This window comes from Sciurus carolinensis, chromosome 3, assembly GCF_902686445.1.
Source record: "Sciurus carolinensis chromosome 3, mSciCar1.2, whole genome shotgun sequence".
Lineage (NCBI taxonomy): Eukaryota > Metazoa > Chordata > Mammalia > Rodentia > Sciuridae > Sciurus > Sciurus carolinensis.
The window spans coordinates 32,760,205-32,782,550 of record NC_062215.1 but is presented as its reverse complement, the minus strand read 5'-3'; the positions used below and the strand labels follow the sequence as shown (position 1 = coordinate 32,782,550).

At 45.3% G+C, this 22,346-nt stretch overlaps 1 protein-coding gene across 1 annotated transcript; it reads right to left on the bottom strand.

The window, feature by feature from the left end:
* Positions 1-9,191: 9,191 nt before the first annotated feature.
* Positions 9,192-18,230, bottom strand: Dynll2 (dynein light chain LC8-type 2). The gene is made up of 3 exons (XM_047546691.1): positions 17,952-18,230; positions 14,171-14,309; positions 9,192-11,239 (listed from the first exon to the last, which is right to left on the bottom strand). Exons 2-3 carry the CDS (start codon positions 14,300-14,302, stop codon positions 11,102-11,104), a joined length of 270 nt encoding a protein of 89 aa, XP_047402647.1. The 5' UTR covers positions 14,303-14,309; positions 17,952-18,230; the 3' UTR covers positions 9,192-11,101.
* Between the last annotated feature and the right edge of the window lie 4,116 nt (positions 18,231-22,346).

Here is a 22,346-nt window from a genome sequence, read left to right as displayed (position 1 = left end):
GTGGATCTCAGGACTGAGGGTAAAGGGTCCACCTTCCTTTCACCTGACTCACTGGCAACTGGAGGTGGCAACATTAGATACAAGGTTTCACCACCAGTTTCCTTTAGAATTTTACTAAACTCTTCAAAACGTGATGAAAGTAACTTATGTTCTTTGCATCCAATGAGACAATCATATGCAAAGAGGTGATTAGTCTCCCCTGCCTTCCACATAAGCAGCTTGGATGCCCTGGGCTAGCAGTATAGACACTGCTGGGTCTACACACTCTTCTGTATTTACAGGGTGATTTGGTCTTAGTTTGACAGCATGAGATCACACCACACGCAGGTCTCAGCCACTTGCTATCTCAACTAAAATCATTTTAACCTTTCAGGTCGATGGATCTAGACCCTCATGTCATTCTTTTTGTGTAATATTTCAGAGGATGGGTGTTGCTTGATTTACTCACTCCCCTATTGATAGCAGTCAGGTTGTTTTCAAGTTTTCTTTCCTGGTCATGATGTTGAAATAACCTCCTCAGACATGTGGTTTTTTTTCTCTCACTCCTCTTTTTGGATGGCTTTCTAGAAATGAGGTAGGTCAACATATGTGGCTATTTTTTTAAGTTTCATAGTTGTTTCATAGCTGTTTAAGTTTCATAGCTGTTATTATTCATCTGTTCTCTTCATAGATGTGCATTGAGCACCTGCTGTATGCAGGGCACTGTGTTAGATGTGCAGGAATAAATAAGACAAGGCTTTGCCCTCAGGGTATACATGTATTAAGAAGTATGTCTATAACTCATATTTAGTTATATAAAGTTATTAGTTTCATATTATATAAGAAGTATTTATGTAACTCTATGCTGCGCACAGAGAAACAGCACCCTAAGGGAGTTAAGTGTGGAAGAAGAGGACAAGAAAGTGTGTATTTGTGTCTGTGTCCTCTTCTTCCAGGATGGGCAGAGAGGGACTTGAGGGGGCTCTTTGTTGGGATCATGTTCTGTGTCCCCCTTCTCTTCATCTTTGGTCTCCACAGAGATAATCTCTGGACCTGGGACACATTGTTGCTGCTTATATTTGCTACCATTATTATAGGGTCCTACTATGTGCTAGACACTTAAAGTACATTCCCTTATTCACACAAATCCTTACAAACACTATGTATTATTATCTATTGCTATATAACAAAGTACTCCAAAATGTGGTGACTTAAAACACAAAAGTTTATTGCCTCACAGGTTTTATGTAGCCTTTCAAATGTCTCATTCACTTGAAGAGTCAGTGCTGACTGATGGCAGGTCTGTTTCTTTCCAATTAAAGTTGTCACAAAATATAAATAAAAATACAGAATTCCTAGTTAAACTTGCATTCCGGATAAACAACAATTTTAGTCTAAGTATATCCCAAATATTGCATGGGACATACTTATTCTAAAAAATTACTCATTGTTCTTCTGAAATGCAAATGTAGCTAGATGTGCTGACAAATCTATCCCAATCTAGACTTCTCAATGGGGCTGCTTATTATACTCACAATGTGGTAGTTGGCTTCTATCAGCAAAAGAAAGCACAGTAGTGACTGGAATTGTGGCTCAGTGGTAGAGGGCTTGCCTAGCCCATGTGAAGCACTGGGTTCAATCCTCAGCAGCACAAAATAAAATAAAATAAAATAAAGGTATTGTGTCCATCTACAATGAAAAAAAAAAAAAAAAAAAAAAAAAGCAAGCACAGTAGAAACCAAAATGTCTTTTGTGACCTAGAGTCACATGCCTTCAGGTCTGCAATGTTCTTTTGGTTACACAGGTCAGCTCTAATCAAGATGAGAGGGAACTAGCCAGGAGCAGTAGCACATGATTATAATCCCAGCTACTCAGGAGGCTAAGGCAGGATCACAAGTTTGAGGCCAGCCTCAGCAATTTAGCAAGACCCTGTCTGAAAAAGAAAGAGAGAAGACAGAGAGAGAGAGCGCGCGCGCGTGCGCGCATGCGAGAGAGAGAGAGAGAGAGAGAGAGAGAGAGAGAGAGAGAGAGCGCTGAGGATGTAATTCAGTGGTAGAGTACCCCTGGGTTTAATCCCCAGAACCACAGAGAGAGAGAGAGAGAGAGAGAGAGAGAGAGAGAAGAGAGAGAGAGAGAGAAATGGCAGATGGTTTCCAACTCATGATAGATAGTTCCACCCACAATTTTTCAACTTTACATGGTGCAAAAGGAGCACACATTCGGTATAAGTCATATTTCAAATTTTGAATTTTGATGTTTTCTTGGGCTAGGAATATGTGCTCTGATACCCTTTTTTGATGCTGGACTATAATAGCAAGTCCCAGCTCCCAGTCAGCTATATAATCACAAGGGTAAACAACTGCCCTGGAAAAATTAGGGAAAGAAACAGATGAGCTTGGGGCTTCAGATTTCCAGCCTAAATTCTGCATGAACAACCTGAAAGCTTCTAGATCTGCCCTGAAAGAAGTCCTTAGTAACATATTCCCTGGTAACTACAATATGGTTTTGATCTGGCAAATACTTTTTCTCAATAACTGCTTGTGAAGACACTAGAAGTGGTTTGCTTCCAGCTGTCAAGAGCAGCCACACACCCTCCCAGCCCTGCCCCAGGGAACATCAGCTCTCCAGTTCTATGTCATCATTTAGTTCTCAGGGCTCTTGATCACCTCTGCCTTCCACAAAACTGTACGCTGGTCCTTCCCATTGATGATGTTATGCTGATTGGACCTGGTGAGTATGAAGTAACATAGACATATTGGTAAGTCATTTGCATTTCATAGGGCAGGATTAAATTTGAAAAAACGAATTCAGATCATTCCACTTCCGTGAAAATTTTTGAGATCTAGCAGTATTGGGGCATGTCAAGATTTCCTTTCTATTTGGTACCAGGGATTGAACCCGGTGGCACTTCACCACTGAGGCACATCCCCAGTCCTTTTTATTTCAAGACAGGGTTCTCACTAAATTGCTTAGGGCCTCACCAAGTTGCTGAGGCTGACTTTGAACTTGCAATCCTGCTGCCTCAGTCTCCTGAGTCCCTGGGATTATAGGCATGTGCCACTGTGCTCAGCTGTTATGATCTTTATTAGGAGATTAGGTAGAGTTTGAGGTGTGTGGGTGCCAAGGTGACGAAACGTAGACTGTGATGGTCAGTTTTATATGTCAAGTTGGTTAGGTTCTAGTACCCAGTTATTCAAAACCTAATCTAGGTGTTTCTGTAAAGGTATTTTGTAGCTGTAGTTGACTTTATATAAGGACATAATATGGGTAGGCCTGATCTGACTAGTTGAAAGTTCTGAAGTGTCCCTGAAAAAGAAATTCCAGCTGTGGAGTGCAATGTCAGCTCCCCACCTGAGAGTTGCCACCTTCTCTTCCTCATAGCCTATCTTATGAATTTTGGACTTGCCTAGTCAGCCCCATGATTCCTTGCAATAAAACTAGATAGATGGGGCTATAGCTCAGTGGCGGAGTCCTTACCTGGCATGCATGAGGCCCTAGGTTCGATCCCCAGCACCACATTTTAAAAAAATGAAAAATTTAATAGTTGTTTAAATATGTTTTTAAAAAAACTAGATAGATATAGACAGACAAGACAAATATCCTCCTATAATCCCAGTGACTCAGGAGGCTGAGGCAGAAGGATCACAAGTTGGAGGCGAGTCTCAGCAACTTAGCAAGACTCTGTCTCAAACTTTAAAACAGAGTGTAGGGAGAGCTTGGGTTCAACACCTAGTAGCAAAAAAAGAGAGAGAGAGAGAGAGATCCTATTGAACTCTGACTGATACTCAAATCAACAAATCATCAGAGAAAACCTTGTATCCTTTAAGAGTCAGAGTGTGCTTTTGAGCCGAAAGGGATTATCAGACATTTTCATGGCCTCAGAACTATTGGGCAAATCACAGGAGTTCCAAAGATATTTCTGACAGAAGAGCAAAATGGCAAAATGGGCAGGTCAGAGTCACACACTCCTCAAATACTGTTTTATCTTTCAGATTTGGTCCTTTCATGTTAAACTATCTGTAACGCACTGGGATATTAGAGTGACTTTAAAGTATGCTCATTATCAACTGTCTAAAAGGAGACATAACATCTCCTAACATCAATTGTTTCTAAAAAGGAGAACCCAGTGGCTGAGGGATACAGGTAGGAGGGAGAATTCACTTTCCATGCATTCAAAGTATTGGACCATGTGACCGTATCAACCTAGAGTAGAGTTAGCACACTATGCTCCACAGTCAAACCTGAAAAAGTTTTATCAGAACACAGCCAGCATATTTGTTTACATATCTCTATAACTGCTTTCCTGCTATAATAGCAGAGTTCAGCCAAGAACTACATACATGGCATATGACCCACAAGGCCTAAAATATTCACTATCTGATCAAAAATTTTTGCCAACCTCAGTGTAGATTTTAAAAAAGCAAATTGATATTTAAAAGATGCCCCAGGAGGCTTAGATAGTTATTTGGATGTGAGTATTGATCAAAATCTGCACTTAAGCATGCTTTGAGAAAGTGTGGGAAAATAAAAAAGAGATGCCCCAAGAGACATGAAAACATATGTCCACACAAAAATGTGCACGTGCATGTTCATAGCAGCATTATTCATGATAGCCACAAATGTCGTTCAACTGATGAAAAAAACAAATGTAATTGTAGCCACATAATGGAATATTAGTTAGCCAGAAAAAAAGGAACAGAGTACTGATAGGTGCTACAACAAATGAATCTTGGAAATATTATGCTAAGTGGAACAAGCCAGACACCAAAGGTCACATGATTCTATTTATGTGAAATGTCAGAATAGGCAAATTCAGAGACAAAAAGTAAGTTAGTGGTTTCCAGAGGTTGAGTGGGGAGGGAAGAATAAGGAATGACTGCAAATAGGCACAGGGTTATTTGTCTGTTTGGGAGGGGGTGTAATAGAAATGTCTGGAACTAGATAGTGGGTATGTTGCACAAGTTTGTGTATATGCTAAAACTTACTCAACTGTACTACATCAGCAAGGACAGGGTCCTCCAGAGTTCAACAGGGAGTGCAGAGGCTACTGATTAGGATCAAACCTGACACGGGAGTCAGAAGACCGAGTTCTACATCCCAGTTGTTCCAAACATTCATACAAACAAAATTAAGTTCATTTCCATGTCTGGTCTTTAATTTCCTTTCCTATAACATGCACAATTAGGCAGAAAGGGAGAAGGCTGGAGTAATGGGGTTTGAGGGGAGATTTAGGGAACTTAACTTCCCATAATCCTTTACTCTTTCCCCAAACTTTATTAAAAATCCTCATAACCAATATCTTTATTTTTTTTTGGTACTGAGGATTGAACCCAGGGTTGCTTTACCACTGAGCTACATCCTGTTACGGTTTAGTTATGAGGTATCCCCTGAAAGCTCATTAATGCAAGAGGGTTTTGAGGTACAATGATAGGGTATGAGAGCTTTAACCTAATCAGTGCATTAATCCTCTGATAGGGATTAACTGAATGGTAACTGTTGGAAGGTAAGGTGTGGCTAGAGGAGGTGGGTCATTGGGGGTATGCCTTTGGGATATGTTTTTTGTCCCCAGAGAGTGGAGCTCTCTGCTTCCTGGTGCCAGCTTCCTGGCTGCTCTCTTCTGCCACACACTTCCACCATGGGATCTGCCTCAACCCAGGCCCTGAGGAATGGAACCAGCTGTCTATGGACTGAGACCTCTGAAACTATGAGCCCCCAAACAAACTCTTCCTCCTTAAAATTGTTCTTGGTCAGATCTTTAGGTCACAGCAGCAAAAAAAGCTGACTAAAACAATCCCTAGCCCATTTTATTATTTTAAGACAGGGTCTTGCTAAGGTGCTGAGGTTGGCCTCATACTTCAATTCTCCTGCTTCAGCCTCTCGAGTTGCTGGGATTACAGGCATGTGCTACCAATCCTGGCTCACTATCTTCATTTTAGTTATCCTTGTCCCTTTCCAGTTTCAAAGCACTTCATATACATGACATCATTTAATTCTCATAACCATGCCCTGGGAAAGATGTGTTATCTCCATTTTACAGATGATGGAATTGAAGCTCAGAGAAGTCAAGCTATTTGTTCATGTTCATATAACAGGGAAGTGTTGGAACTGGAACTCAACTCCAGGTGCTCAGGCCCTAGGGCCTATATTCTGCCCATAAAACTAGTTTTTTGTTAGGCCTCTCTCTAGGAAGCCCAAGATAGCAACGTCCAGCAGCCTCACCACAAATGCTACACACCTTTGAAAAAAGTAAGGGAAGAGAGGCAGCAGGAACCTAGGGTTCTCCTGGTTTTTTATATTTTCTTATGAACCTCTTTATATTGGCACAGTAGCAGAGTGGATATAAGTATTCATGCACATTGGTGTGCCCACCAAGCCCATATATATCACAAAGATCATATATTATATATATATGTGTGTGTGTGTGTATATTCTGATATTAATATCAGAATTCAGGGAGTCTGCTAAAACCACCCCTTCTCATGAAGCCTGAGGGTTTGGGATGAGATAGAGGTAGAAGGTGCCTTGCTGCATTACCCAGATTCTGAAGCCTGAGGAGGGGCAGCTCCTTGATTCTTGGTAGAGGAAAGAAGTAATGAGGGAGAGAGAGATTTTCCTCTTCAACCATGCTAAAGCAGAGCCCCAGAAGAGGGAACATCAGTGGAACCAGGATTCAGAATTCGACTCAGACCTAAGCCTAAATCTTAAGGAGTGTCAATAAGATCCTTGGCATCCAACATCAACTAATCCTCCTGAGTCACAACAGTGCTGAGCTCTGGAAACAGGCCCAGCTATATGCACTTTGGCAAGTCGCTCGCAACTCTTTGCCCATTTGCTTATCTTGAAATGTGGCTAATGACTGCAGGATCAAGTTCACAGGTGTTCTTGAGGGTTCAGTGACAAACTGAAAGGCATTTTATGAACACACTCTTTCATTCTTCCATAGCTGGCAAACAAGAGGGGTTGATGCTTGATCACTCTTGGGGAGTGAACCTCTGTTTTCCAGGCAGCAGAAAACACCCAGGGCTTCAGCAACCAGACCAAGTCGAGGGCAGAAGTCTCTTCAGAAAATGCTGAGACCCCCAGGGCAAAGGGCATGCCCTGGCTTGCTCACACTTTTCTTTTTCATTTGATCAATCAATACGTATCAAGTATTTCTTACAGGACAGGTGCTGTGGTTTAAGATAAAGCAGGTAAGAAAATTGATCTCATGGAGCTTTATTCCAGTTGTAGATGACAAAGTAAATAACATATGTGGAGAATGGTCAGCAGGTGCTATGAGGAATTTAAGTGGATAATGTTAACCAGGCACAGTGGTGCACAACTATAATCTCAAGCTACTTGGGAGGCTAAGGCAGGAGGATCAAACTTGAGGCCAGTTTAGGCAGCTTAGACCCTATTTATAAATAAAATAAAACTATTTATAAATAAATGGGAATGAAGCTCAGTGGTACAGTTTTTCTAGCATGTGCAAGGCCCTGTGTTAAATTCTCAGCGCGGTGAAATAAAACAGGTAAGATTAATGGTGATGGGGGAAAGGTGCTGTTTCATACAGGATGTCAGAAGGCACCTCAGAATAGAGCATGTTTGAGCAAAGACCTCAAGAAGTGAAGGGTTAAAGGGACAGCCACACCTCGCTTCTAGGGTAGAGGCCACTAGGGTTCAGGGGGCAGAGACTGAGAGCACCATGGCAGCATAGGTAACCCAACTCCTCCCCTCCTGCTTAGACTCCATTTGCCCTACTCTTAAGATTCATTCTCTGTCCTTTTCCCTCCTGTTCCCAGCAGCAGGGAGGCTGATCCTTAGACTTCATCTCTGCATCAGTCTTGTCACCTGCCTTTTGGCTGGGTTTAACCAAATGGAGGCCTGAAGACTGGAGAATGAGTAGAAATATTGATGCTCCCACACTCTCTCTCTCTCTCTGCAGGGCCACAATTCTGAGGCTGTGTTCTTCAAGAATTCCAATTCCCTTCTGCCTTCCACAGCCCCTTCAGTGACCGCATCCCTCCCCTGCAGGATTAGCCTTCCAGATAAGCACCATGAACCTAAACGTGCAAAAATCTGTCCACAGGTGGCACGGGTTTGCTTGCTTCTTTGATTAGGGCAGGAAGTGGATGAGTTTTGGCCCTAGAGACACCAGTTATCACAGATGAAATGTGAATTGTGTCCTCGCACTCCTCTAGAAAGTTCCAGCTGTCAAATGACTCATACCAGCAAAGGGAATAACAAAAGTTGGGGTTCTATAATCCCTTAGGACCTCACTGCCTCAGAGATAAAGCATTCTCCCCAAGATTCAGTCAAGCAACTTCCTATCTTAGGCAATCTACCTACTTCCAATGTTCAAAAGTTCATTGTCCAGTGCATTTCGTTGATAACACATCACTAACAGAAAAGCTTTATCTGCATGTATGTCTGTTCTACTCATTAGAATGCACATTGCAAAGAAGCATGGAATTTTTGGGCCTCATTTTTGTGTGTTTCTAGGCCCAAGTGTTCAAGAACTCAGTAAATGCTTTGAGTGAACAAATAACAGTACAAAACACATCAGTTTCACACTTCCACAAAGATTGTGGCCAGTAAGCTTGGACAGTGATGGCTTAGGATCAGGGGTGGGTACGTAGGCACTACCCACTTCTCCCACGTATTGAGGTGAGCTGAGGCAGGAAACCCACAGTGGAACAACTCTCAGGAGTCAGAGAATCACTTTGGTTCCATTAAAGAGACTTATCTTTTTGAAGATTCCTAGCTTTCCCATTTGAAGTGGAGAGCCTAACTTGGCTGTTTCCAGGCTCAGGGAACCTAAGATTTGGAGAAGTGAGCTTAGACCATGCTCAGGCAGACCCAGCTGCTAGGAAGACATCAACTATTTTATCAAGGATGAACAATGTGGCTTCCCTGGCCATCCCACACCAAGGCAGGTAGGACCGGGGAAGCTTTATGGGTGAGTGCTGCTGGCTTGTTCTCCCCACTCAACAAATAAGTCCTGCTTCAGGCCGATCAGTATTTCTTGCTTGGTGTTCTCTTCAATTCCCATTCCACCACTCTAAGTACTCTACTGTGCCCCACTGCATGTGGGACCACTGCCTCCAGGCCAACACTTTTCCCCTAAAGAAACCCCAAAAAGGGCTGGAGACGCAGCTCAGTGGTAGAGTGCTTCCCTAGAGTATGCAAGGTCCTGGGCTGGAAACCCAGCATAAAAAAGAAACCCAAACAGCTCAGAGGTGCATCAATCGACCTTTAATGTCCAAAAGAGGCGTGGATGCAGAGCATAGGAGATGTGGCAGGGGCTTATACCCTGCTCCAGAAATGAGGGAGAGATGAACACAAACCAGACACTTCCAACTGGCCACACAAAGTCTGGGAGGGCAGGGGGTAACACAGATTTGGACATTCATGAAAAAAAAAATAAAATAAAAACAAAAAAAAAACAAACAATTTTATACCCACTGAAGAGACTGATACAGGGAACTCAGTCACCACCCCAGTTCCCACCCTCCCTTGCCAACATTAAAGAAAGCTCGGCACACTAGGACTTAGGAAGGAAGTAGTCTGCCTCCTCGCCAGCCCCAAGAATTGACTGGAAACAAAAATAATGAGCTCGATCCCCCACCCCCCACAGTGTCAACCCTACATATGAGAGTTTTGAATGATTCACGAGAATCAGCAGCTTGATCAGCAATGACCACCCCACCCCTATGTCATTCCTATGTCATCAACACAAGATTTGCCCTACATCCTCCCTGGAATCTCTTCCCACTCACAGGACCTAGTTCACCTCCTGATATCTGGGGCTTCATGACTCAAACTGACCTCTAAGTTCCAATGAAGCCCTCTCGGCCTTTATTACTTCCATCCCCACCTCCCACAAGAAGCTGCAACCATCCACAAAGTCAATTTTCCCCTCCACTGAGACCCAGCTCCAGGACAGGTGGCAGTATAGCTCTCTTACCCTGGGTGATCCTCCCAAAGCCTTCTCAAGGAGCAGACAGCCATAAGGCAAGCAGCGTCTGGGCTAGATGACACCTGTCTTCAACCCCACAACAGATACCCCCAGAGGTTTTTAACATAAAGGCCCACTTAGAACTGTGCCTCCTACCTACCTATACATACTAGAGATTCCATCTGTCCTGCCCCCTCCCTCCCTCTACCCCAATTCCACACATATGAGACAGACAGACAGACACACACACACTCACACACCCACACAAAGGAGAATCAAGGGAGACATTGATTTGGTTTGATTGCTAAGACCTAACTAAGGAACTACAGTCACCAGAAATTCCCTTACCAGCCAACTAACAGGGGCTGCTCAGAGAGAACTCCAGAGGAATGAGTAAACTGAAGGCTAAGCAGGGAGCAGACAGGAAAGAACATAAAGAAAAAAAAATTCAAGCTAATCCTACCCACAACATCCTTCTAGTATGATCTCTGGCAGGAAGAATAAAATAAGGTAATCCACAAAGACACAGCCCTTACTTAGAAATCCTGACAAAGACAGCAAGACAAGTAAGTCTGCTCCCCACTCCCACACACCACAGACACATCACAGGGCCCCTTAAAGAACCCATCCCCACCCCACCCTCTGCCCCAAGCCGGAAAAAAAAATCACAGTTCGTGGAATATTCTCCCTGGTACTAGATCAATCCCCCCACCCTCCTTCCTATCCCTCTCCTCTCTCCTTGCCAATCTTAAAGCTGTCCCCTGCTGCCTCCCTGGTCCTCTCAAAGAAGCACCCACCACCAGGAAGAGGCAGCTGCACAGTTTTAGTTCCACCTCCAGAGACCTATTTCTTTCCTCAGCCCTCTTCATCTTTTGGGCTTTGTATTCTGTATAGGTAGAGAAAGAGAAAAAGGAGGGGTGGGAGAGATTTCCTAGTGCAATACAACCAAATTTTTTTTAAAGTCTTGAAAAATAAACATAAAGCAGCCTTCTTCCCCAGGCAACTAAACAGAAAGAAGTTTGGTTTTGTTTACTGCGACATACACATGAAATCGAGTATACAGTCCATGCAGTAGCACAGCCGTTGGAGAGGACATCCTGATGCTGGCCCCAGTGCAAAACAGTCCCAGCAACGCTGCCTGCTTGCCATCGCTGCCGCCGCCACTGACACCTTCACCACGGCCACCTAGCCTGACTTGAAGAGGAGGATTGCAACTTGACCCAAGTAAAAATAGATGAAGTGCTTTGTCTCATGTGTGACGTAGCTGCCAAAATTTCGGCCCACAATACAATGCCAGGTAGGATTATATTTCTTGTCAAATTCCTAAAAAAAGAATAAAAAGGGGAGAAGAAAGGTGATTAAGGTAGCTAGAGGATGGGAAATCAGAATGGGAGCCTCTTCCTGCAACTCTAGTACCCATATATTTAGTTATTACCACCTCCCCACCCCCAGTCCACAGCCTCAGCTCTTGAACCTCAGGAGCTCAGGTTCTAAAGTTGGCCAGGACACTTCTCCTCTCATCAATAATGGAACATCACAAAGGCTCCACTATTCCTCCCTGCAGAATCTTCTAGCACTCTAAAACCTGTTCATCTCTCCTCCTAGTAGTTATCCCACACATTCACACCACCCTGAGCCCATCCATGATTCAACGAGATGACCAGAGGCCAGTGGAATGATGGACCATTCCAGTGTTACACAGCATGGAAAATGGAGACTGGCTGCCCACTACCTCACACATTACCAAACCAGCATTTCCAAATGCATAAACTAAGATATTAGAGCAAATGGGGACTGAAGGTCAGGAGTACCAGGAAGCAGTTTAATATAAATCAACATTAAAGGCAATCCTGTGTACCAAGCAACCATGCAGACTATATACACCAAAACAAAGACCTCAGCCATGAGACCAAGGTTGATCTCCTCACTTCTGTCAAGAACAAAATGATCCAGGAAATCCCTGAGCTAATCAAAGAGGCAGCTCTCTACTCTGGCTCAGTGTGCCTAGATGTATCCTGCCATGGCTATGAAAGGAAAGTAGCCTTTTACCACCAAATAATCAATGCTGCTAACCTTGGGGATCTTTCTCCCACAGGGTGCTCAACATATAAGCTGTTTGGCTTCCTCACAGCCCCCATACCATACAGGAAGCACTCAGTGCATAGAGAACCTGCCGATATGGAGGGTTGACTGTAATTTTTTTAAATGGATGATCAGCACTGGGGTGATAGGTTTGGTACTTTCCAAGAAGTATTAATAAAAAGAGGAAATCAAACCCAGCTTCAATCCTAGACTGTAAAATATGGGAAGTCATAGTCACATCTCTGGGTCTCATTTTTATTATCAGCAAAACAAGAAAGCTGATCAGGTAACCTAAGGATTATTCTGGATCCAAAGTTCTAGGATTCTGTATTTTCTCCCTGGCAAGGCCATTACTCAGCAAGAAGCCAGCACCCCCAGCTGGTTTTGCACCCCCGAACACACACATACACATAGTCCAGAGTTTCCTCTTCTCATCCCACCCTTATCAGTAGGAAAAACCATCGATTCTGTAAAATTCAAGGAGACCCTACCAACCATACCCCTACTGCTAGGTACCAGATTGCTACCAGTCATTCTCTGGAATGCCGGAGCTGAGATTATCAAAGATTAGGACCATGCCTTCACTGGACACATGCTCTGACTGGGAATCAGGACTCAGTCACTTCTTAAATCTAATTCAGGTACCTCCGTAACAGTGTTAATCATATCCATTTGCCAATTCATTTAGGAAATTTTCAGGGACCAAACCTATGGCCCCAATACTGATCATCCATTTTAAAAAAATTTTACAGTCTTCCCTCCATATCTATGGCTTCTGCATCCATGGACTCAACCAACCACAGATGGAAAATATTCAGGGAAAAAAAATTACATCTGCACTGAACTTGTACAGGTTTTTTTTCTTGTCATTATCCCCTAAATAAAGTAAAAACAACTACTTACATAGCATTTACTTGTATTAGCTATTAAAGTAGTCTTGAGATAATTTAAAATATGTGTATACTATGCACAAATACTATGCCATTTTATATGAGGTGTGGATTTTGATATTTGAGGGGGATCCTGTATCTGAGGTCTTGAATCCAATTCCCAAAACTAAGGAATGACTACATATTCAAGCCCATTCTTTTCTTAAGAGGATAATGCAATACCTGAGTCCTTTTTTTAGAGAAATAAAACTCCCTACATTATAAGGTACTTTTTTTGTATTGGGACTGAACTCAGGGGTGTTTAACCACTGAGCCACATTCCCAGTCCTTTTTATTTTTCATTTTAAATCAGGGTTTCTGCTAAGTTGCTGAGGCTGGGCCTCAAACGTGCAATGCTCCTGCCTCAACTTCCCGAGTCACTGGGATTACAGGTGTGTGCCATCATGTCTGGCTTTATAATATCACTTTAAGTGATGCAGATCTCTGAAAATTTGAACATGATTATTCATTCTAATATCCTTGAATTTAATTTTGAATAGTTCTAAACTGAGCCAGTAATACTTAATTTTGACACTTCTCTGTATAGTTTTATCCTTCCTCAATGTCTTATAGTCACCTAATTATCTGTAAATGTAAATATACATACCCAGTGGAGCTTCTGTTAAGAACTCCTAGAGTAAGCTGGGTATGGTGGCTCCTGCCAATAATCCCTGCTACTTGGGAAGCTGAGGCAGGAGGATTTCAAGTTCAAGGCCAGGCTGGGTAATGTAGCAAGATCTGATCTCAAAAATAAACTAGAGCCAGACACAGTGGTGCATGCCTATAATCCCAGAGACTAGAGGTTAAGGCAAGAGAATCCCAAGCTCAAGGCCAGTCTGGGAAACTTAGAACTTAGTGAGACCCTGTCTCAAAATAAAAATTAAAAAAAAAAAAAAAAAGGAAGGCAGGGGTTGGCAATGTGGCTCAGCAGTAAAGAACCCCTAGGTTCACTCCTCAGTATCAAAAAATAAAATAATGAGGGTTGGGGTATAGCTCAGGGTTAGAGTACTTGCCTAGCATGTGCAAGGCCCTGGGCCCTGGGTTCAATACCTAGTATTGCACACAAAACAAAATTCCTAAGGTGAATGCTTCGGCAATTCAATTCCCTCCCTAATTTGTAAGCTTTATGAGTACCTAGGGTTTTGTTTGCATGGAATATCCTTATTTTCTTATGTGCTCAACTCTAGCCGTCTGTAGAGCCCAGCTCAGTTGCCAATCCCCACCCTTGGCTCTCCTAGCATACCTTCTTGATATAGGCAGCAATGTCCTTCTCTATGTTGTACTTCTCCATGGCCTGTGTGGCGCAGTCAACGGCATCTTGTTGCATGTCCTCAGACATGTCTGCGTTCTTGATCACTGCCTTCCGGTCAGACATTGTGACACTGTAGAAGGAGCAGAAGTGAGGTTGTCAATTCCATGCTGTGAGCAATGAACATGTGCTTCTAGTTATAGGTCCTCAGTGGGAAAGGAAGTATAGAAGGTGAGAATATAGGAAACATGAATATGAGACATCAGGACAGGGAGGTCCTGAACTCTAAGTGAATACAGTCCCCACCCCTTGGAAATAAGGGGCAAAGGGAAAAAAACCACAGCGGCCATCAATTTTCATCATGTGTAAATTGAGGTTTTTCTAACTCTAACAGCCATCTATTTCTGATATTTTGTACAGTATTGACAGCCAAATTGATTTTACAGTCTATCACTTAATTGTCTTTGGGTTAGCTAATTTGTTTTTTCTTTTCTGTAAAATGGGAACTTGTAGGATTATCCTGAGGATAAGTCAAAAGGCATAACACTGGAACAGAATAAGATCTTGATTTAATGACCATTATTACATCATTGGTATCATAGCAGAAAGAATATGGACTAGGGCTGGGGATATGAGTCAGTGGTACAGCCTTTGCCTAGCATGCATGAGGCCCTGAGTTCCATCCCTAGCACTGGAGGGACGGGGAGCACAGTAAGAAAGAAGATGGGGACAGGGGTTGTAGCTCAGTGGTAAAGTGCTTGCCTAGCACATGTGAGGCACTGGGTTTGATCCTCAGCACCATATAAAATAAATAAAAATAAAATGAAGGTATTGTGTTCATCTACAACTAAAAAAAAAAAGGAAGAAAGAAAGAAAGAAGATGAACTAGAAATCAATAGCCCTGACTTCTGGTTCTGACTTTGAACTCTTGCAGTCTTGAACAAGTTATTTAGTCTTTCTGCATCAATTACTTCTATTTCAACAATGAAGTTAGTTCTCTACTGGGAACTGTTATAATTATAAGAGCATCTGAAAACAAGTCTATACAGGGGGCTATCCATTCAGGTACCACCTGTTTTTGTACAAAAGAGTGTTACAGGAACACAAAATGGAGTCGAGTAGTTGTGACTATCTATATGGTCTACAAGACCTAAAATTTACTATCTGGCCCTTCATAGTTTACCAACCCCTGTTCTAAACAAATGGAAAGAAGTAGAGTACGTTCTGGGCCACCAATGCCCAGTGGGGCAAAGACAACAATAACCTTTTAAGTACCCAGGACTGACATGCCCCTAAGAGGTAGAGAAGTTGGGTGACAGTCTCAGACTTGGCCAGTCACATGTACCACCACATTCCATCCTTCTCTCTGCTTCTCCCCTACAATGTTCAATTTTTAAAGCTCAATTTTTGAAAGGCATAGATTTCAGAACCAGCTCCAAAATGATTCATCATTTTTACTTGCTCATGTAAAATTTACTTGTTTACTCAAAAACAAGTAAATTGTTAGGTGAAGTAAAAGGTATTTTGTTAGGGGAGACTATCTTGTCTTCCTTACAGGAATACTGAGACCTTTTCCCTAAATTAAAACAGGATTGGGAAAAACCTGCAGATAAAGAGTGTAGTGGTGGGGTGGGGGGCAGTACCCAAGAAAGGTGAAGACGTTTTATTTTAACAGCCATGTTCCATATCCCTGCTAACTGGGCCATGGCATTCATCATACAGAAACCAGAGTTCAGAGGGAGACATTGCATAGACATTTCACAGAATGACAGGAATCCCAAGAGGACTGGCCAGGACCTTTGTGGCAGTCTACAGCATGTCAGGTACTTTGCAGAAACAGGGTGGATGAGCTGCAAATTTCTGTCCTCTGTCCTTGACCACAGTCCCATCACACAAAGCAGAAAGGATTTCCCTCATTCCATGCTGAAAAGTGCCAGTTTGTGGCCCAGTCCAATGGACAAAAATGTTATCAGTCTGGGCTTCTATGATACAAGGTTACAAAGCAGCCTGCCTGCCTGCTCAATAAGAGATCCCTGGTACCATTTCAGGCCACCATGATCTGAGTCCACACTAGTCTGTGGGTTGGATGGGCTGAACGGCAAAACAGAAATCTCAACCATATTCAGCCTACACCAGATGCACAGGATGCATGCATGTATGCCAGTTGCCAGTCAGGAAGCCCTTGACCTCATCCAAGGCACATTTGTCTGGCACTGTCAAACTTAACCAGGGCTGGCTCCACCTCAGTAGACAATGGCAGAGCAAAGAGTTAGCAGATCACCACCTTCTACCCCCACACCCCAAAGAGAAAAGTCAGAGTCTTAAGAAGTCTGTGAGCACCACAGACTGAGGAAAAGGTCAGGAGAACCCTGTTCAAGTCCTGACTAGCAAAGTGACCTTGGGCAAAACAAATATTTTCAATTCAAAAGCCACTGACTGAGATAAATGTGGTAACCTCAATGGGTTTTGAGCAAAAGTATGAAAGCAGCACTGGGAGAAGCTTCTGATATTATAAGACTTTTCTCAGAGGAAATATAGTGTCACCTGGTGGCCTCTTCCAGGTTACCACTCAGAAGGGGGCACTGTTTACAAATCCAGAGGTGGGGGTGGGGCCTGCTAAAAGACGTGAAAGATCAAGTATGAAATTGGCACCATTTTGCCAACAAGCTCACCCGCTCCACTGCCTCATCCCCAAAGTCCAAAGGAACTACTCTGTCAGTAATTAAAAGCCACTTACTCTCCAGGAGAGAGCCTGCGGTTACATAATGTCAATCTTGTGACTACAATGCCACAATTCTTCGCCCCTGGCCCCTCAGGCAACTGAGAGGTAAGGCCCAACCCCAACAATCCCTGTCCAAGGTGCCAGTAAGAAAAAAGATAGCCCAGCCTACCCTCTCCCCTCCTAAGAAAAAAGAAAGGGACCTGGGCCTCCACATAAAGTGATGGCCAGAGACCACAGGCCAAGCAGCCTCAAGTCACGAGCCAAGGGCGCCTCCGAAAAGGGAGAGGGGCACTCCTGGACAGATCTCATCCTCTACCCCAAGTCTGGCGACCAAAAAAAAAAAAACAAAAACAAAAAAACACCACCAACAAAAAAAAGCCTGTCTCCGAATGACCTGGACGGCCTTCCCCTTCCCCACTCTCCAACACACACACAAAAGCTATTTCCTCCCTTCAGATCTCCAAGGGGGCTGTACCCTCCACCATCCGGCCCTCCAGAGAGCGGCGGCCCCGAGGGACAGCACCTAAGCATGAGAAGGAACCGGTCTTTTCCACCTCTGGCCCTCGCCGCCGAGCCAGGTCCGCAGGCCTCGGCGGGTCAGCCGCCCTCCCCCGCCCGGCCTGGAGCAGCGCCGGAGTGACTGGGCGTCCTCGCTGCAGGAAGGACGCCCCAGAGGGTGGCGGCGGCAGGAGGAGCCGCGTCACGCCGAAGCCCTCTCCACCCCCTCTCCCTGGCCCCAGACACCAGAGGACTCCACGCAGCACGGGGAGACTCCCCGGGGGTGCGGGAGAGGCAGCGCCGCAGCCTGGGCCCTCCAGTGGCGCCACGAGGGTCGCCAGGACACAGGGCCAATGCTGTGCAGACTGGAAAGGGCGCTGGGGGTGAGCGGAGCTGCCCGGCCGTACGCCGAAGGCGACTGGGCCACCCGGCTCCAGGCCCTGGGGCCAGGCGTGGGGCGAGGAGGCCGCAGGGCCGCGGCGGCCAAGGCTGGCGCGTTCAGAGACGCACGCGATGGGCGCCGGCGCGGAGCCCGGGGTCCCACCCACCCCTCACCTTCACCGAGGCGAGTCCGTACGGGCCCCGGGGGAGCAGCGATGGGCTGAGGCAGAGCGCGGGCAGGGGCGGTGTCCCCTGGGCTCCTCCTGCAGCAGCCGCCGCCGCCGCGGTGTCCGACTCCGCAGCCCGGGGCCGAGCGCTCGCGCCGCCGTCCGCCCTTAGAGCTTCCCCGGACGCCCGCGCTCCGCCTCGCGCCGCCGGCCCGCCCGCCTGCTCCGCGCTGGCGCCTCGCCGCTCCGCTCCGCTCTGCTCTGCCGCTGAGCGAGGCCGACGCGCGGCCCCCGCTGAAATAGCGCCCCGCCCCCGCCCCCCCGCCGCGCGCGCTGCTGTCCGCGTTCCCTATTGGCTGCGCCCGCCCGGCCCCGCACTGCGGGCTTCTCCCCGCGCCGCTCTCGCCCCACATCTTGTTTCCTCCCACAATGCCTCGGGGCGGAGGGAGGGGGTAGGGAAGGGGAGCTGGGGAGGGTGGGGGCAGGGAACTGTGGCCTTTGGAAGAGGGAAAAAAAGAATGCAGATCCCTTTGCCCAGGCTGGAGAGGCCAGACCCGAAAAGGGATGAAGAGACCAGGCACAGGAAAGGAGGGAAGGGAGGGGTGTGGAGACCCCAATCCCAAGGGAAGAAAAAGGCAGAGGGGGATGGAGATTTCAGACCCAGAGAGCAGATGGGAAGAAGCACAGATTTCAACCTTAGGGAGAGACAGGAGAGGAGATGAAGTCACCAGCCTCAAAGAAAAAGACAGGACCCCCCCCAAACCCCCCAAACCTGTGGGAAAGAGAGGAACAGCCAGCCCCGTGGAAAGTAAAGGCATAAACAGCCAGGGGGCTTCCCTCTCTTCACATTCTGAAAAGGCCTCTTCCCCCTCCAGCTCAGTCTTTGTTCTTGAGTCTGAAGGCCTTTAGACCTAACTCCCAGCTGGGGCCCCAGCCGGTATTTATCTTTGAGAGCAATGGAGGCAGACCCTAAGAAAAATTGTGAATGGGGGGCTTTGTCTTGGTACACAGGCCTCTGCTGTCCTTGAAGGTTTATGGTCTTGGGGTTCTTTGGGGAGAGAGGTAAGAGTAAGCTATGTCCTGTAAGCTTGTCCCCACCTGTCCAGTTAGACAGGACTGGAGGGGAATTGAACAGAGCCCCCTAGAGGTGTAAACCAAAGCCTGTCAGTTGAGTCTCAAAAATCAGCCTATCGATATCCCTCACTTTTTAGAGAAGGTTCAGAAAGGGTAGAGCCCTTGCCATATCCGTGCAAGTTAGGTTAAGTTTGGTTAGTAGACTGAAAAGTGGTGCGTCTAGGCAGGAGCCCCTCTGGAGGCTGGCAAACTCCTGTGTTTGTGCTGTTCATGCATATTGGGAGTGTATCTGCCCTTCACTGTACCCCTGAAAAGACTCCCAGGAAATGTCTGCTTTTTTCCTTTCCAGACCACTTCATACAGGAAAACTAAAGGGATGATAAGGGTCTTTATTGAGAGTCAGGCGTTTTGGCTAGACAGTGGAAATTAGGAAGCTCTCAAGGATAGCTCCCAAACCCATCTTTTTCTCTTTCCTGTGCCAAGCCACTGTCAGGAAGTGAGACTTGCTCTGCCCCTGGCCTGCTCTGATTGGGAGTATTAAATCAGGGGTTCATTGTGGGCCAGGGAAAACCTGCAAAATCAACCCCTCCTGCCTCTGTTTTCTACAGTTCTGTCTTCTCCTATTTCCAATCAGGGATTCCAGGAAAACAGGCCAAGTCAGTGGTCTCCCCTCACAGGGAGGGTATTCTGATGTCAGCTTCTGTGTTAATGAATGGGGGGCGGGGCATATGCGGGAATGGAGAAGAAGAAGGATGATTTATATACTTAGGGCTTTCGCAGAACAAATCTTGTGGGCTGCTTAGAGAAAGAGCTAGTACCCTCTTTCCCCAAAAGTCATTAGCCTCCAGCCCTTTCCATGTCTTGAAGGTCATAACTGCTGTGTATGGTTCTGCAGGTTGTTCACTGCACAAGGGCATCCAACCAAGGAAGCAAGTGAGGACCAAGATACAGCCTACGTTCCACATGCTAAACTCTATGCCCTGGTACAGGTCATTGTTCAACCAGAAGATGACTTTTTTCAAGTGTTCACAAAGGTGATTATGAGCCAGCAACGGCCCTTCAGAGGCCAGGCTGCCAAGGTATAAATCCTCTTCTTCCCCGCTCCCCTTCTCTGGAGTAGAGTAGGGAAAGACCTCAATCATGCCCAATAGGGCTTGTAGTGGGATAGAAGTATGGGAACAAAGAAATTCAGCTAACAGGAGTCAAAGCCAAGACTTGACTTTTCAGAAATGTGACTCTCAATGTGTGCATGTACAGAATTATACACAGAATTATCAGGGAGACTTGTTAATAGTAGTATGATTTATAGATAATAACAATTAACCCTTAAGGAGGCCTCACTGTTGTAAGGCTCTGTTCTAAGTGTTTCAAAATCAGTGCACTCTATTGAACTCCAGAAACTATTTTTTGAAGTGAAGCTAACATCAGTTAGAGACATTCAATAACTTCCCAGGATTACCCAGGGGAGGATTCATGCCCAGGATATCTGTTTCCAGTGCCAGCCACCTTAGTCATTATACTATACTGCCTCGAACAAAGAGAAAAGTGAAAACCAGGGATTTGGTTCTTTATCTAAATCATTCCTGCACTTCCTAAACTTATCTGATTCCAAAACCATGTTTTATCCAAACATTTATTAACACCTCCAGGCACTACTACCCCCAGGATACAATTTGGGAAACTCGGGCTATAGTAATTATTGCTATTCATGTCTGCAGTTAATTACCATGCAACATAGTAACTGTTATAATCGATATGTCAGTTTGCCGTGGACATTTCTATTTGACGTGGCTCTTTGTGATTGCCTAGTTTTCTGTTGCCCAGATGGCAGTCACATCTTGGTTTTAAAAACCGGAGAGGCTTGTTTTGGTCTCATCTGTGCCCTCTGTCTTCTTCAGTTTCAGAGTTCCCCATGCACTGCACTTTGGTCACTGCTCACAAGTTTCATTCACATTTCTGATTTTTACCATGATTTGAAACCCAGGGATGCTCTTGTGCCCAGACTGCTGCACTGCAGGTGCTACCAGGCTCTGCACACTCTTCCCATACACACACATATTTGGTGCTTAATGGCATTGTTTGTGGGACCAAGCTGCCTTGATTCTGAAGGTTTCCCACTACTCACCAGTTGTGTGGATTTGGCCAAGTTAATTCAACATCGCAAAGTTTTCATTTTTCCTCCTCTGTAAATTGAGAAGAATAATATCTACTTCGTAGAGTTAAGAGAAAGTGCATGAAAACTCTTGACACAGTGCCTGGGCCATGTAAGTGATTCTTAAGTGTTAGCCATTATCAACAGCGCTCTCCCTTTCCTGCATTTCTTACCTGAGTTCATGGTGCCATGAGCCACCCATGTCCAAGCCAGAAACCTGAGAGCCTCCCTGGAATTGTGTCTCTCTCTTACCCACCCAGTCTCTGTCAGCACCCACCTCTTGGCTATTTTTCCCACCCTTGTCTTTCAGTGTCATTATGAATACCTCGCCTCAGGCACCCATTACCTCTTCCAGTTTGTTCCCTGCCTCCATGCTTGGCTCCTAAACCCCAAGTTGAAACTGCAGAAATCTGTTGAAAATATGGACCTCCTTGGGAAGTTTCCTTTTTGCTCGTCAGAATCAAGGCTGCTCTTTCCCATAACTTACTCCCCTACCCCCACAGGCACCTACCTCTCTGCCTTATCTCCTTACACTTCCTATCTCACTCTTCCTACTTAGTAACACCACAGTCGCCTGTGTTTCCAACATCCAGATTCCACACCTTTGTTCAAGCGGTTCTCTTCCCTGTGAGGCCTGTGACTTTCTTTCCTGGCCTACTTCTTTGTTTGGGTGTCTATGAAATCTTCCCTGAACCCCAGGAGAATGCACATCCCTCTTCTGTACTCTCTAACTTCCAGGACTTATCGCTGCCCACTTTCTATTAAACTCATCAGTCTGATGTCTGTCTATAGTTCTTTGCAAACAGGGATCACATCTTATTTATGTGTGGGCTGTAGGACCTTGAACAGTTCCTGAAATTTGGGAAGTTCTCTAAGCAGGGACTAAACTGGTCATGCCCAGCAATAGCTGAAAAACACAATTCAAAGGATATTCCTTCTCTTCCTCAAAGAGTGGTACCCAGGCTCTTCTGCCTCTGTCTCCAGAAACAGCAAGGCATGCTATTTATGCTGGGCTCTCCCTGCCCAGAACAAATTCCCAGCTAAGATAAATCATTATCATCCCTGGGGAAAGTCCAGCCCTGATTTCTGAACTGACCTCCTCCTCACACGCTCCACTGGGATTTGACTGAAATCCTTCTAGGTAAATACAATCCAATTCCAGATGACTGGGTCATC

Coding starts and splice junctions, on each gene's coding strand:
- Dynll2 (XM_047546691.1), bottom strand. CDS start 14,302: ATGTCTGACCGGAAGGCAGTGATCAAGAACGCAGACATGTCTGAGGAC. Junction 11,240..14,170: donor TTGCTGCCTATATCAAGAAG/GTATGCTAGGAG, acceptor TTCTTTTTTTAG/GAATTTGACAAGAAATATAA.